General features: G+C 32.2%; 1 protein-coding gene across 4 annotated transcripts in view; it reads left to right on the top strand.

The window, feature by feature from the left end:
- The window catches only part of LRP12 (LDL receptor related protein 12), a 61578-nt gene that overhangs the window by 23910 nt on the left and 21528 nt on the right, over positions 1–16140 (top strand). For 3 of the 4 annotated variants that reach the window (XM_077167451.1, XM_077167450.1, XM_077167449.1), the window contains one exon: positions 4435–4491. The exons of the other annotated variant lie outside the window; for it this stretch is intronic. In XM_077167451.1, coding sequence (XP_077023566.1) covers positions 4435–4491 — 57 coding nt within the window. The remainder of the gene's footprint in view (positions 1–4434; positions 4492–16140) is intronic. 4 annotated transcript variants of the gene reach the window in all.

Below are 16140 nucleotides of genomic sequence, written 5' to 3'. Positions count from 1 at the left end.
AAATGAAATTTTGATTTTCCAAAATGGGGATGGAGGTGCCAAAAATGCTACAAACCAACAATTAGTTGCAATGATCCTAGGGAAGATTTAAAATGGAGAATAAAAGATGGGGTTTGTGAATACCAGAAAGAGGAAACAAATCTGCAAGTCATATAGACATGATGAGAGCAATGTCAGAGAAACGGCATTTCTTTTACAGATTCATACCCAAAGAAATATAATACATATGCATAGGAATTATTGCAAGGGGTCTGACAAGTTGTCTCATTAAACTTTTTGTATAATTTAGAAAAATTTGGCCTGGATTCTAGCAAAGTTAAGATTAAGTTAATAATGATTGTATCAGTCTGGAAAAGAGTTTCTAGACCTTCATCGTTGGCTCTAGTCAGTATTTTAAAATCAGCAAATTACAAAAATATATAAAGATAGAATCATTCAGTTGGAAATTGACATGACCCTAATCAGGATAGCAGCTATGCCAAATGACAGAATCGGAATCCAAAAACACATCCTTTAAGCCCAGAACAAGGGAAAAATTTACAAAGTAAAACAAATTTAAAATAGTTTAAGTTCCTACCCTTAAGCATCTTTCACCCCCAGACATGTTCCCCCCCCAAAAAAGGACAGAATAGAGGAAACATGGCTTTGTAGCAGAATGTATTGAAGAAATTTAAGGGTTTTAATCCATAATATGTTTGGCATGATTGAGCAATGCAGTCGGCAATTTGAGACTGCATTAAGGGAAGTACTGAACATATATATATATATATATATATGATAATAGACGTCCTCTACTACATACTTATAAGAACTCAGCCTGGGTAGAGCACATGAATGCTAGATGCCAAACTTTCAAAAGAACATGCACAAAACTGCACGATGGCGAAGTGAATGTAAAAGCACATTGTGAGGAATGAAGAAAATGAGTGTTCTGGACAAGATATAACTTCGTGTGTGGAAGGGGAAAATGAAAGTTTTCTTAAAATAGTTGAAGAATTACTGTATGGTGGAGTGTCTAGATCTTTCAAGTATGAACCCAAGTCTTGGAAGAAACAATTCCTGGTAGTTCCCTTAGAATTTTCTACAGTAATATTTTTTAAACAGATATTGAAGATGAAATGGGTTAAATTGAAAAAAAAACAGTGATATTTGTATCACTTCCACAACTAGGTACAAGATGTTACCATTTGGTGGGTATGTTGTAGAGAAAAATTAAGCTTTGGAAAAGATTTTAGACTGCTTGTCTAGGGATTTGAAGATATTCTCTCTGTCTTTCCAAGCTAGAATAATATTGAAGTAAATTCATGAAAGTCAAGGTCATTCACCAGGACCCAGTGATAGGAACATGGATCTTCTCTCTCTTGCTATTCTTTAGTATGAGAATCTGTGTGCTCACTTTTAGAGACTCTTCCCCTGAGTAAACTGGAAAGAGGGAACTTGGCCGATTGTGCCCAATACACTGGCTAGTTTGCCCCTTTTTAGTGTGCTTTTCCCAAGTCTGGCCTTTTCTCCACTTTAGAATTCTCAGAAACAGAGGTCCAAGACTTGTAAATTTGAGAAATTACGAAGTGACCACGTATCTTTGGTTCTAGATTTTAGGCCTGCCTCAGGCAACATCAGCCACTACTATTTAAGCCTGCCTTCCAGCAGACTATAGTGGAGTTTGGGGTCAGAAGCCTTATTGGTTGTAAAAAAGAAATATGTAGTTGCCTGGCTTTGTTCTTTGCACATACCTCTTTATAAAAAAGATGATGGCTATCATATGTCAGACTTGAGGACTAGGTAGGACCTGGGTTTGGAGCTCTCTCTCTTTTCTTACCTTCGCACAGCTTAGTAATATGATTTATCTTTAAGTTTCCTTAAAATGCTATGTTATTGTAAAAATATAAAACTAAAGAAATTTAAAACTACAATATATTATTGGAATGGTTTTATTTTGTGTAATGTAATATATAAGATGTTAGACTAGGTTAGGTTACTGAGGGAATAAAAAGATGCATAAAATTTAAAAACTTGGTCTGAAGAAGCCTACATGTTTTGGGTCTCTTGCAGAGCATTTCCTGTGTCATATAGTTTGTTTCTTTTTAAACTTTTTATTATGGAGAATTTTGAATACTAGGAAAGTAGATAGAATAATATAATGGAGCCCCACGTACCTAACACTTAGCTCCAACAGCCATTAACCCAGAGCCAATCCTGCCCCATTTATAACCCTTTTAAATTCCATTCATAACCCTATTAAATTCCTCCTCCCCTGTGTTATTTTGAAGGAAGTCCTAGGCATATAATTTCAACCATAAATATTTTAGAATGCCTCTCTCTAAAAGATAAGGATATATTTTTTTCATATTCCTAAGTACCATACCATCATCATATTTCAGGAATTATTGTTAATTTTCCATTAAATACATCAAAAATTCAGTGGTTAATGGCAACCATATCAGTACTATTTTCAAATATATCCATCATTGTAGAAAGTTCTGTTGGACAATGCTCCTTGATCAGATTCGTTTCTTTTTGTGTGTTTTTCCATGAAAGGGCACGTGCTTTGTTATCTCTTTTTTTCCCCCCCGAAGTTAGCATTGATGGTCAGTGCCTAGGTCCATTAAGTAATTAAGAGGTGCAACATGCTGACCATGGGAGTTAAAATCAGTTACTTCACTTCTGATTTGGGTGATCTCCAAAGCGTTATGGTTGAGTTATCATTAAACTGGGCAAGGAAATTTTTCTAAAAAATTGGTAAGTAAAAGTAGAGGTTTTGTTTTTATTGTTGCTTTTCTTTTTGCTACTGTAAAAATTCCACCAAGCTCATTTATTCATGCAGTCAAACCTATGAAGTAGCTATGATTATCTCCGTTTTAGAGATGAGGAAATTGAAGCATAGAGAGTTTACATGATTTGCCTCAAATCGCAAAGCAGATAAGTAGTAGAGCTGGGATTAGAATTCTGGCCATCTAGTTCGGAATCCATGCTCTTAAAATACTCCATTATACATCTTTTTCCTTCTACCTATCTTTACTTATTAAATTGCAATTTTTTAATATTTAAAATATATCTAACATTGAAACTCCTGAGCATAATTTAATATACTTAAGAATATTGGACACATTAGAATCAAATTATGTAACAGTAATTTATAATTGTATATAAGGTTAGATATAGCAATTTAAACCAGTGCTTCTCAAACCTTAATGTGCGTATAAATGGCAGGGAGAGACTCTTCTTAAGATAGAAATTCTGCTATATTAATCTGGTGGTGGGGGCCGAGATTCTGCCTTTCTAACAAGTTCTCCGTGATGCCAGTTCTGTTGATATATTTATGAGTAGCAAGGGTTTAGACAATTTATGCTGATGTTTGGCAAACTTTTTTAGTTGCTTTATTGAATCAGTGTGTGTCTTTTCTATTTATAAGTTTTGTGTGGTAAAGAAATAGGCAGGGAGCCTTCTAGCAGCTTCAATTTAATATATATAACATTATGTAAAATGTAATGCTAGAGTTTTCTTAATCCTTAACTTATTAATTATATATATATATCATATATAATAGTAGTTATTGATTAATGGAAGGAAACATTTCTTTTTTATTTTGAAGGATATAGCTATAGTTGACTAAAAATGTTTTATCACATTTTATTCTTCAGTAATAATACTATATTTTGAAGTGTTGCAAAAGAAAAATGCCTGATGGTTCTATTCACATTAATTTGAGAGAGTAAATATTCTCAATATTTTAAATTGGAGTCTTTTTTTTAAAAGTACTTTTATTTTATTAGATGATACATATTTTAGTAAGTTATTTGAATGCCGTGTGCCCAACTTTGTGCTAAGAAGTAAAGAAAATCAGGGGCTGCCAAAGTCAGTTATAATTCTGTCCCTGCTGTTAGGAATATTTGAGTTGTTGGTGAGAAAAGATTGAAAGATTTAATAGACAATGCGAGAGGTTTGTTTTCTTTTATTTGGTTTTTGTTTTTGTTTTAAGTACAATGTGCATCCCTTGCTAAACATGCAGGGCTGATTAGACAGGCTTTAGAGGAACACTATTATTTTTTTAAAGCATATATGGTTCACAAACACAAAAAAGCATATGGTTCCTTCCTTTCTAGAAATAGTACTGTGTTTCCTTTTGATTATTAACTTGATAGAAAATTCTTTCTGGTGTTACTCAGAATATAGGTCTGAGGAACACCAGAAAGAAATATATAGGATTTGACCTTTATGTGTTGCACTACATTGTTGTGATTTCTAAAATATTTTGTTTTCCCCACTCTGTTATGATTTGGGACTTCGGATTGTTTCAAATAGTGTATGAGACTTTAATTTAGCTCCTGAATAATAAAAATAGTTTTATGTAGTTTCTCTTTTAAAGGGAGGATTTGAAAAAAATTTATAAAATTTTCTCTTGGAAATTAGTTTATCCATTATGTTTAATTTTAGGAAATGGTGCTCTTGCAGAACATTCTGAAAATGTGCATATTTCAGGAGTGTCAACTGGTAAGTCATTTTTTGTAATGTTTAAATTTCATGCATGACTTATATGGTAAATATTGAAAGCCACCTGGTATCTTATGAAGTGATATTTGGCTATAAAAATTATTACTGCTTTTTGCAGCACGTAATAAGGAATGAAGCAACTGGAACATGGAGAAATTCTCCTAAGATAAAATTGATACATGCATGCCCTTGGATTGATTATACTTTTCCAAATAGACTGCATAATTATTTTTTCATGCAAACATTGAAACAAGAGAAAAGTCAGCTCAAGTTGAATTAGTATTTTTCTTCTATACAAAGTTATATGAAATGCAGTTTATTAAATTGTAATTTGGAATGCTGTTTCCTAGCATTCATTAGAGCCTAGAAGTTAAGCGTTTTGCTTGATTTTTAGATTAAAGTTCTGTCTACAAAAAACTATTTATTTGGATGTACAGTTTATTTACTATTGAAAAGCAACCTAACATATTTATGTCCATGAAATTTAGAGTGCATTTTCCACTCATCTAAACTTTTTTAACTTAATTATTACTTAATTATTTAAAGAGCCATAACTATGAAAATTTTCATTCTTATGTGACCTCCACAGCTGTAACCATTTTTGCTGAGTCAAGTACAGTTATTAGGAGAACAAAAAAAATTTATTTTTTTCATTCACTGAAATGGTGTTTCTTGCTGTTATCTTATTATTTTCCTATAATCCTGGTAAGTTTTGAGTAGTTAAAAAAAGTTGCACTTACCTTTTGAAGATGGTTAAAATGGGAAATGTTCTGTTGTATATATGTTATTACAAAAAAATTTTTTTTAATTGCACTTAATGTATTTGGTAATATTTCTCCACTGATTGAGTCCTTTGTGCCATCTTGTAATTTGTTTGGTTGGTTATTTTTCTCACATGACACAAATCTGAAAGTTTATTCTTTGTTTTGTGTCTGACTTTGTATTTAGAAATTGATAGGCTTAACAAATAGTCAAAGAGTTAATATGCGCTAAGTCAAATACATCACCAAGCCTAATTTCCTGAAAATGAAAAGCAAGTACCTCTGTGGCCAGCATTAAATCTTTCAGTGTGTTTCACCATGTTTATATGTTTTCAAATGATGTGTAATTATATATGTCAAATAAAAATAAGATTATGAACTGAATTTTCTTCGTTTTTCTTCTTATTTTGAATAACGAGAATTATGATTATGTCTCCACATTGTGACTATGAAGTAAAAAGAGTCCTTACAAACATAATTTAATTTATGCAACCAAATGGTTATTGCCTCATTCATGGTTTTCAAAATGTTTGATCTCAGGACCCTTTTTATGCTTTCAGAATTCTTCAGGATGTCAGAGAGTATTTGCTTATGTGGTTTGTCTCTACTGCGATTTACTATTAGGAATTAAAACCAAGAAATTATTTAAAGATTTATTAAGTAATTTGGAAATAGTAATAATAAACCTTTCACATGTTAACATGAATAACAATTTTTTGAAAGTGTATTTCCAAGAAAACATTAATAAGAAGAATGTTATTATCTTATAATTTTTCAAAGTCTTAAATATTTAGCTTAAAAGAAGATAGCCAGATACTCTTATCTAGTTCTGCCTTCAGTCTTTTACAACCTTATTTGGGTTGACATAGATAAAGACTGTCCAGTCTTACACAGATATGTAATTGGAAAAGTGAGAACTGTTTTAATAACCTTTTCAGATAATTGTAAATATTCTTCTCTGATGGTACACCTAGATTCCACAAGTGGTAGTTTCTTAAAAGTTAGCTGCAATGTGGAATCTGAAACCTCATCAGTAGACTTTTTGTATTCTCTTATGTTAAAATCCAATTGGCCTTTCTTGTACTTTGGAATTCTTTCGTTAGGTATGTATGCATTGGCTATTTGTAAAATATTGGTCACTAAGTTATGCAATTTAATACCGAGTGTGAGAAGTTACAGAAATTTATACAGATGTGGTATTAAATTCTAAGTTTTGCTTCAGCTCATCAAGATTAAGTTCTTATGTTTATCTGTTTGCATGAAATTACACTACTAGGCTCTTGTTGAGCCTTTAGATTGTTGAGCCTCGTAAGTAGTATTTGAAAAAAAAATCCATCAGTTAAAAAATGAATCCCAGACATTTATTTAGAACTAAGTGCTTTAAATAAATTTATTTATCAATAAAATGCTTAATTTCAGAGGCCAGTTAAGGCTTAATAATGGCTTATTGTTTTTCTTAAAAGGTTGGTCTTATAAAGTCTTTCTCCTGTGGAATGAGAATAATATATAAAATCTATTCCAGTTATACCATTATAAAAAATAAATAGATGCTACTTCAAAAGATGTCTTTGGGTACACAGATTCATCACAGCTTTTCTTTGGAGCTAGAGGAGATGTAATATTTGGTATAGTGTATATCTTCTAAATTTCTTGTATCCCTAGTTGAAATTTGGCCCCCTCAGTGCTGGTCTAAATGGGGAACTAACCTTTGCAAGAACCTCTACTGTAGTACCTGCTTTCTCTGGAGACCAGCGAGCAACAGGGATGGTCAGGTCTGTGGTGCTATGTGTATCTGCTCCGCACCCTTTCCTTTCACCTCTGCCACTCCACTTGAAAGTGCTCAGTGCCCTAATCCAGTCATTCTTTGCATTTTATAAATTTACTGACGATTTTAGCATGAGTGTTAACTTGCAACAGTTAGGATTACCATGCAATTTATTGTCCACATCAGCATGCTTTAAAAAGGAAAGGGTACACTGTTTTTAATTTTGCTGGCACCACAGATGAAAACCAGGACTGTCTTGAACAAAGCCGAATGTACGGTTATCCTCTATATAATGAATTCAGTTCATTTAGCATGTATTAAGCACCTGGTATGGACCTTATGTCAAGAAGGGTGAGACTAAGTAAAATATCCTTGTCTCAAGAAACTTACCCCTTTAAGGAGGCAGTAAACTTGTGTACAGTGCATCTGTATTGTGATGTTAATGTCAGGAATCCTATGGCAGAGAGTGCGCATATTAAATTAGATAATTAGATAAAAGGCCTAGGTATGTCTAGTGAATAGTAAATTATTTAATATTAGTTTTTGTTATTTTAATAATTAGAAATAATATTTAAGTACTTAGTTTTGTTTATTCATATACATTTTAATGGAAATTATTAATTTCTGTTATATTCTGATAATATGGTTTTGTTCTTGTGCTTGGAATAATTTGTTTCTATTTCTGATATTCTATCATTTTCATCTTTCTCTTCCTCAAATTCTTGCGGAGAGAGAGAAGCTCTCTGCCCTTTTGCTGGTTCGTATGCTACAGATATTGTTATAAGAAAGCTTAGTTAAATTATCAAAAAGTATATATCCATTAACAGCTCTGAATTATGAATTTGAATTTGATTAAAGGGGAAATTTTTAGGTTATACTATGACACTAGAATAAAAATTTAAAGAAAAATCCATGGAACTGCATAACATAAATAGTAAACCCTGAGTTAAACCATACACTAAAGTTTAGTATAATTGTTTTTTTAAAGAGAAGTTATGACAGTAAAACATTTTTATCCTCATTAAGAATCTGGTGATTATATAACAGGAAAGAGTTAATTGGATAAAATCTTATTCTAAATACTTTTACCTTATATTTAGAACTTGTCATGGTTCAGAGTGTTAAATTCGTTTCATGTAAAAATAGAGAAAGGAGAAAAGATTAAATGGCATTTTTGTAAGCCTAATAATATGTGAAAATCATTATGAAATTATATCCTAGAAACTGCCAACTAATTTAATTGTATATATAAGAAAGTAGGAGGGCTATTTTAATATTCTTTATTTAAAAATGTCTAATGTTCTTTTTTAAATATCTGAATTTTTTAAGGGCTAAATTACTGCTCATCTGCTACCTGCAGTGAAATAATTTTTAGGTCAGGTTAATTTATAACAAGGCCTTTTGCACATTTTGAATAAATATATTTTAAACAAATATATTTGAATTTTTAAATGTATTTAAACTGAATTTTATTGTATAATCAGTGATATTGATTTGAGTCAGGTAATTCTAAAAATAATTTGATCATGCCCTCCTTAATCTTGATTATTTCCAAATCAAGTTTTTTTGTTCATTCTTACAAATTCTATTCATTATACAAGCATATATATAAATTGAAAAAAAAATTAAGAAGATAACTCATTACCTATACCTTCCTAGTGTAATTAATGGTAGTGTTTTATCTCATTTGTCCTTTTTCTATGTATACCTTAAAAATAATTTTATGCAATTGAAATATAACTAAATTTTATCTCTTGCCTTTTTTGTCTAAGATTTTATAGAATTCATTTTATTTTTTCCTTAGTCTTCATAACATTATTTTAATGCTTATAAAACTTCCATCAAATGATTATATAGTAATATTAAACATATCTCTGGGTTGTTTTCAGTGGGTGTTTCCTGGTCTGGATAGGGCTGCAGGGGATATATATGTGTGTGTGTGTTTGTGTGTGTATGTATGTGTGTGTATGTGTGTATAGCTACTATTTTCTCAGTATAGATTGCTAGATATGAAATTACTATATCAAAGGTAATGAATAATTAATGATTCTGGAAACCTTTTGACAAACTGTTTTTTAAAAGGGTTGTGCCAGTTTACACAACTATCTGTAATGCATGAGAGCACTTATATAGGGTATGATCTTTTTTTTCTAACCTTTTTTCTTGGCATGCTTATATTAAAGCTCCAACCTTTTATTTTCACCAAACTGTTCAGAAATGTAACAGTGTGCTACTTTTTTTGACTTACGGCTTGCAGTTGTAACATAGCAAAGAATGAGAAATTAGAATGATTCTCCTTTGTAGTTAATCAAAAGTAGCCTGAAATTTTTTAAACAGATTTTTCTGGTTGCTGTTGGGACTTGCTTTTTTTCTCAGGTAGAAAATTTTTTTATTTGAGATTTATTGACAAGCTATTCCCAACTCACCAGCGATACAGCTTCAAAATATTCCTGCCTTGTAACAATAGCTGAAAGCTCTGTCTGAGGGTAGTTCAATCTTGAGTCTGTTCTACATTTGACCCGAAATCTTTTGTCATGGCAAACCTAACATTGCTGAGAAAAAAGAGAATATCTACTTAAAAAGATCCTTTGTTAATCCTTTTACCTATTAACTGAATTAGCAGAGTATATAAAACAAATTTCAAGTAGTTCATTAAGCATTACTCTTTATTGTGTCACAATTTTTATTTATCAAAATCATTACCATTTCTTTTTGTGTATTTTCATTTTATAGTTCCTTTTGTAGTACTGGAGGCAGAGCATTCTGCTGATCCTATAAGCCTTTTAAAACTAATAATTTAGGTTTGGCCTCTTTAATTAGAACTTATTTTCTAAATTGCAGTTAATTTGCTTTTAGATTATTTAACATTTTACATTAGTATAGAACACTACGGTAGGAAAATGGCTTGTTTTTAACAACAATTTTAGGCCTGAGTACTATGACGTGGTATTTAAATGTTCTTTTCAAGAATATGGGATAGTTTAAAAGTTTTCCTTGAAAAACTTCTCATCTGATAAGCCTTTTATTATCCTAGAATTTTCACATCTTCCAAGTAAAGAGTCTGAAAGAAAATAAAGCTTATTTTAATCATTTAACAGGAATTAATCATTTTTAACATAAAAAGGTACGTAAGGCGATACGACGGTGGCTCAGCAGATAGAATTCTCACCTGCCATGCCGGAGACCTGGGTTCAATTTCTGGTGCCTGCCCCCACCCCACCCCCCAAAAAATAAATTACATGGAAAAAAAATTCAACAAATGGTGCTGTGATAATGGGATATTCATGTGGAAAAATAATGAAATGTGATCCCCACCACACAGCATACAAAAAAAAGGGAGTTGCATGCATAGAGAAAAAAAATGGTCCTTTGTACTTTTCCTGTGGTTTTAATATTATTTTACAATTATTCAATCAAAGTCAGAGGCCTGGACCTCTCTTTAAACTTATTAAAAAGGATTTTACCAGTTCTTTGACCAGTGTTATTTAGTGTCTTTTATCCATATTTCAAATGAAGAAAGGAAAAGAAAACTCAGAATATTTTAGTTGATAATGAATCCATTAGGGTTTCTTGGATTTTAGAATATAAAAATAAAATTTAATGTGAACCCAAAAAACTTCTTCAAATGAATAAAGTGAGTGGGGAATATAAAATAGAATCCGTTTTAGAAAAAAGAACACATATGTTAGTGTAAGTTACTATTAATTTTTAAAGGCTTCTGTTACTTTTGATTTTTAAAGACTTTTGAGCTTTTAGAGTAGAGCACTTCCATTAAGTTTCAGAAAGGAAAGTAATGGTGGTATTATAACTTTTATGCTATATTGTAATTATATATGTGATATTATATACTATATAATTTTATTTATATTCTATTATACAATAATATATTTAATAGGAAACATTTCTATATTGTATAATCATAACAATTTATATATTATCAGCATTTGTTAAACAATTTATATATTTATAGCAAGATTGTCCTTTATATTTTAGATACCATATAATTATTAAAACAATAATAAACTTAGCATTAAAATAGTATATATGGATACTAGAGTCATCGATCATTGATAGAGCAGGTTGTGGTGTGACAGAAATATGTTCAAGTGGTAGAAGTGAAGCTCAGTGGGATGTGTGCATTTATTCAAGTAATGGGTGAGTTCCAGTATAGGTATAAAAATAAGTTCTATTTAAGCATATAATATTTTCTTTTCTACTCTAATTTTGAACTAATTCCTTTCCACTTTGAGACTAATTCTTCAAAGTTTGGTAGCATGTTAATCATGATTTTGCCAGGGCATTAATTTAAATTGGATGTACTCTGCAGCTATTGTGCAAAAGCATGTCACTTAGCAGGTGAGTAAACTGGACTTAAGGGAATGATTTGATCTTAAACTGCAGTAATAGAAATGCACTATCCAAAACAAAGCAGATGGTAGCTCTTTACTGTTCTCATGTAACACACTCGGGATATGTTTATTTCTGAGTTTGTAAAAGAGAAAAGATGCTGAGAGCCTGGGACACTCCCAGAAGAACATTGTGAGAACACTGAAGACCAGGTCAAAGCGATACAAGTGCTGATTTCTGCCTTACCTCCTTTTGCACTTCTAACAAAAGTGACAGTAATCTTCAAAAAATTAACTTTTCCCATTCAGGAATAGAAGTTGTGGCTTCTTTGGCATTTTAATCTTCTGTAGTGCTTAAAGTTAGAGAATTTTAGATACCATATCAATACGTTTTATATCCCTACAGGGAAAAAAACCTTTTATCTTTATGCAAAGGATAAAAAAGGATGAATTTTTCTGATTCATTTCATCTTATACCTTGTTAGAAAAACTCAAAATTATCTTTACTGCTTAGACATTTCAAGGCAAAGTTGGTGCGATAGTCTGTTTTTAAAGGTAGATTCAGTTTCTTTGCTTTCCCTACCTTTATTCATTTTGTCTGTGATCCTATTGGAATTAGAAAAACTGTGTAATTTTTTCTTTGTTTTTCCTTTTTATCTATTTATCCATATTTTGGCTCTTCTGACTCTTTTTACTGGCCATGTAATCCTTGACTATTTTCATTCTGTACATTAGTGGCCTTCAAGAAACCAAGAAATTATCCACCTTGATTAAAGCTGTTGCTCAAATAAGATATTTTGATCCTTAAAGATCATCACTTAGAATAGTGGGAATAAATGTATATCTACATTCATTCTTAAGTATCCAGACTTAATGCAAGGGAATAGTCATGTAAATTATAAAACTTGGATGTAGAATTTCTTGCTTGCCAGAAAGATATGATTTCTGGTAAATGTTTGAATGAGTAATGAGAGACCTGAGTGGAAGTGATAGATTATTATAACTTTTTCTATTTGTAAGTTTGTAGAACTTTTAAATAATTAGAACTTAACTCTCTTGGACCAGTAATTGCTATTAGAGTGCTAGTAATTTTTTTCTTAAAAGGAGAAGTTGTTTTCTGATGACATTTGGAGTAATTCTGAGGAAATACTCATGACTAATCTCTGCCTCCTTGTAGCTCTACTTAGCCAAAATGTTCCAACATTTCCATTATGACAGAGCTCAGCTCAGATACCAGGTGGTCAGAAAACCCATTCAAGGAGTTTAGGCAACAAAGCATCAAAGAAATCAGGACATTGACTCTCGGCAACAAGCCTCAAGAAGACTTTCAAACTGAAGCAGTTTCTTCCTAGCCATGGGATTCGAGTTTACTGTGTGGGTTTCAGGACTTAGCCACGCCAAGGACCTGACTGCTCTAGTCCTCCAACATCATTCATCTTGCAGATCCTGACACTCAGTTGGACGCTTGCCCTGTTTTGACAGTGGCCTTTAATACTTACTTCACATTTAACAGGCTTCCTTTCTAAACCAACTATCCTTCCAGTCTTAACCATCTTTGAGAATACTACCATTTTCATTTCTTATTACCAGCCTTCTGTTTCTCTCCTTCCCAGTTCCTTTTTCTTTGAAATGTTTCCTGCAGCCTTCGCTTGATCCTCTTATTGCTGCTATTCTACTTCATGCCCTAATCATCTTACTCATAATTAACTAAATGTATATCTTTTTTGCTAGTAAAGATAAGTTCTAGAATGCTCTTTAGAAAATCTTATTCTTTCTTTCTTTCTTTTTGTTTTTTTTTTAATTCTAAAGAGAGTAAAAAGCAGTTTAGGCCTTCCTTGCAATGCCTAGATAGATTTCTAGGGAACAGTTTTGAAGCTTTAAAACCAAGCATACTCTCTTTTCTCTGTGTTACTATGATTCTCTCCATGTTAATAAGGGACCAACTGAACATTTTTTGGTTTGTTTCTGAAAATTTTTTTGTTTGTTTCAAAATATATCATTTTTGTCTTGGTTGAAATTCTTTTGAGGCACCTTTTCTCGACCCCCTGATTATTAGCCCAAGTGTCTTAGGGAGCGCCTAATGGGCAGTACTATGCCTTTGTGGTTAAGAGTGCAGTTTCTGAAGCCCATTGCCTGTTGCCAGTCCTAGCTGTGACCCTTACTAGCTTTGTGACCCTAAAAAAGTTACTTAATTTCTCTTTTAAAAAGGATAATGTTAGTAAAATTAAATTAGAGAAGACATGTGAAAAGAAAGTTCCTGGCACATGTAAGAGTTCAATAAATGTTAGCTGTTTTATTACATTGTCATCAACCATGGGATATTCAGGCCTGAACGAACACACTCTTGCTTTGATGGTGTTCATAGATCTTGAACTCATGAGCCTCAAACTTCTGTCTGGTAACAGAAATCTCATCCTCAGCACTGTTAATCATACATAGCCCTTAAGCTTTCAAATTCCTACCCTTCTTTAACTTTGGGCCAGTAGGTATCTGATTTTCATGCTAATCATCTAAGTACTTATTTTAATTTTTCCATGTCTAAATACCTTTTATTGCTGGCATAGGCCCACTATTTTTCCATGTATTGCATGATTCACTTGTTAACCTTCAGAATCATTTCTACTTTCTCATTCCATAAAGCCATTCAACAGTCATCATTTGCTTACTAATTTTCTATTTTGGAGATGGTGTTTCAAACATAAAAAGTACATTTACTTCCATTGAAATCAAACTCTTCTTACTAGCATTCTCAACACTTGAAATTGCTTTTGTATTTATCAGCCATAATGTATTAATGTTTATAAAACACTCTGTACTCTGAAAAATGAAATAGCTTTGCTTATGAACAGAGTGAACATGTTTTTCTTCTGTATTGAAGCATTCATAAAGTAAAATTTTATAAGTAAGGAGCTTTTGTATTTTCTCTTTAACTGTTCTCTTTGCCTCACTTTTTTCCCCTTCCCACAGGTTATAGCACTGCAAAATAATCTTTACAAAATATGTGCATTACATCAGTTCCTTTCATAGTGGCCTACCTTGGCTTGATTAGCTTCTCTGGAATTAAATTGCCCTAACTGGGATTGTTTTAATTGTTCTGATTGTCTAGTTGTTCTAGTTGGGAATGTGCTCTTTACTCTGGCTCTGTTTACTTCTGTTCTGTGAAAGAAATTGTTCTTTATAGTCAAGTATAACCCTCCTGTTCTATACTTACATAACACAGATTCTTTTTTGTAGACCTTAGTTTCTGTTTAGTAATACATATATATACGGCACTTTGTTTAAAGTTACATTAAATATGCGTTATATCATTTATTATCATATTATCTTATATGTTCTGCATAATAGCTACTTAGATATTAATAAACAAAACAGTTTTACAAAACTATAATTTCCGTGAAAGCATGAATTCTCATTACTTTTTTTGTATCCTTTGTATGTGCCTATGTAGTTAAGTGGTTAGAGAACATAGTTGAGTTTTACTTGCATTTCAGTTTTGTGATTTATTAAAACCCAAAGGCACAAAAATTTCATGTCACTTTTAGTCTTTACTTTTAGTTGCAAAGTGTCAATCCTTGTCAGTTTTGAAAAGAAATCAGTTCTTCTGTGAAACAAGAAACTGCACCTTTTTCTTTTACAAATAGTGCAGCTCCAATCATATATTTTCTTGCTAGTCTGTTTTATTTTTCAGGCTCTAAGACCATGGAATCTCAAATCGATGGGCAGTTTATCTAACATTATTTTGGAGTCATCCTCCTCTCTTCTGTATATTTTCTAAGGAGAGATGTTTTTAATCTTCCTATTTTTAAAATAATTGCTTTAAAGATAGTAAGTATGGCACATTCATGTAGTTTTTAAACCACAGTTTGGTGTTTTCTGTGAGATAACTGAAATGATACTAGGATAAACATGAAGGACTCTTGCATATTTCTGTGACTTTTGCACTCTGTTTTTTAAACTGCACAGTGAGATCTTTATATTTGACACCAGGAAATGAATCTAAAAAAGAACACCATCAGAAATAAATAAATACTATTTATTCTTCAGTTCAACCTCCCTTTCTTAGTTAATAGTGTTTTTAGTTAGTAAGCTGCTGGAATGCAGTATACCAAAATTGGAACGACTTTAATGTTATAAAGGGAATTTAATAAGTTACAAGTTTACAGTTTAAGCCTATGAAAATGCCCAAACTAAGGCATCCAGGTAAAGATACCTTAATTCAAGAAAGACCAATGCATCTGGAATACCTCTGTCAGCTAGGAAAGCATGTTGGTCCCTTGTTCCTAGGCTCCTTTGCTTTCAGCCTTTGTTCCTGTAGGGGTTCCTCATTTTGCTTCTTTCAGGGCTGGCTTCTATCTCTTGGCTTCCCTTGGCTCTCTCCAGGTTCTGGCTCATCTCATGGCAACGTCTTCTGGGCTCCAAGCATCTCTAAACGTCTGTTTCTCTGTTCTCCAGGTGTTGGCATCTGTGTCAGCTCTGCTCTGAAGTTTCTGTCAGCTCTGTCTCTGTTGGCGCTGAGGTTTCTTTCATTTCTGATTCTCTCTAAAATGTTTGCTCTTAAAAGGTTCCAGTTAACTAATGGGTGGAGGAGTCACATCTCCAGCTAATCAAAGGTCATGTCCACAGTTGGACACATCACATCTCTGTGGAGATAATCTAATAAAGTTTCTGCCCTACAATACTGAATGAGGATTAAAAGAAATGACTGCCCCACAAGATTGAAACAGGATTAAAACATAGTTTTTCTGGGGTGCATAATATTTTTGAACCAGCACAGACA

This window comes from Tamandua tetradactyla, chromosome 6 (assembly GCF_023851605.1).
Source record: "Tamandua tetradactyla isolate mTamTet1 chromosome 6, mTamTet1.pri, whole genome shotgun sequence".
Taxonomy (NCBI): Eukaryota; Metazoa; Chordata; class Mammalia; order Pilosa; family Myrmecophagidae; genus Tamandua; species Tamandua tetradactyla.
This window is presented reverse-complemented; position numbering and strand designations above follow the sequence as displayed.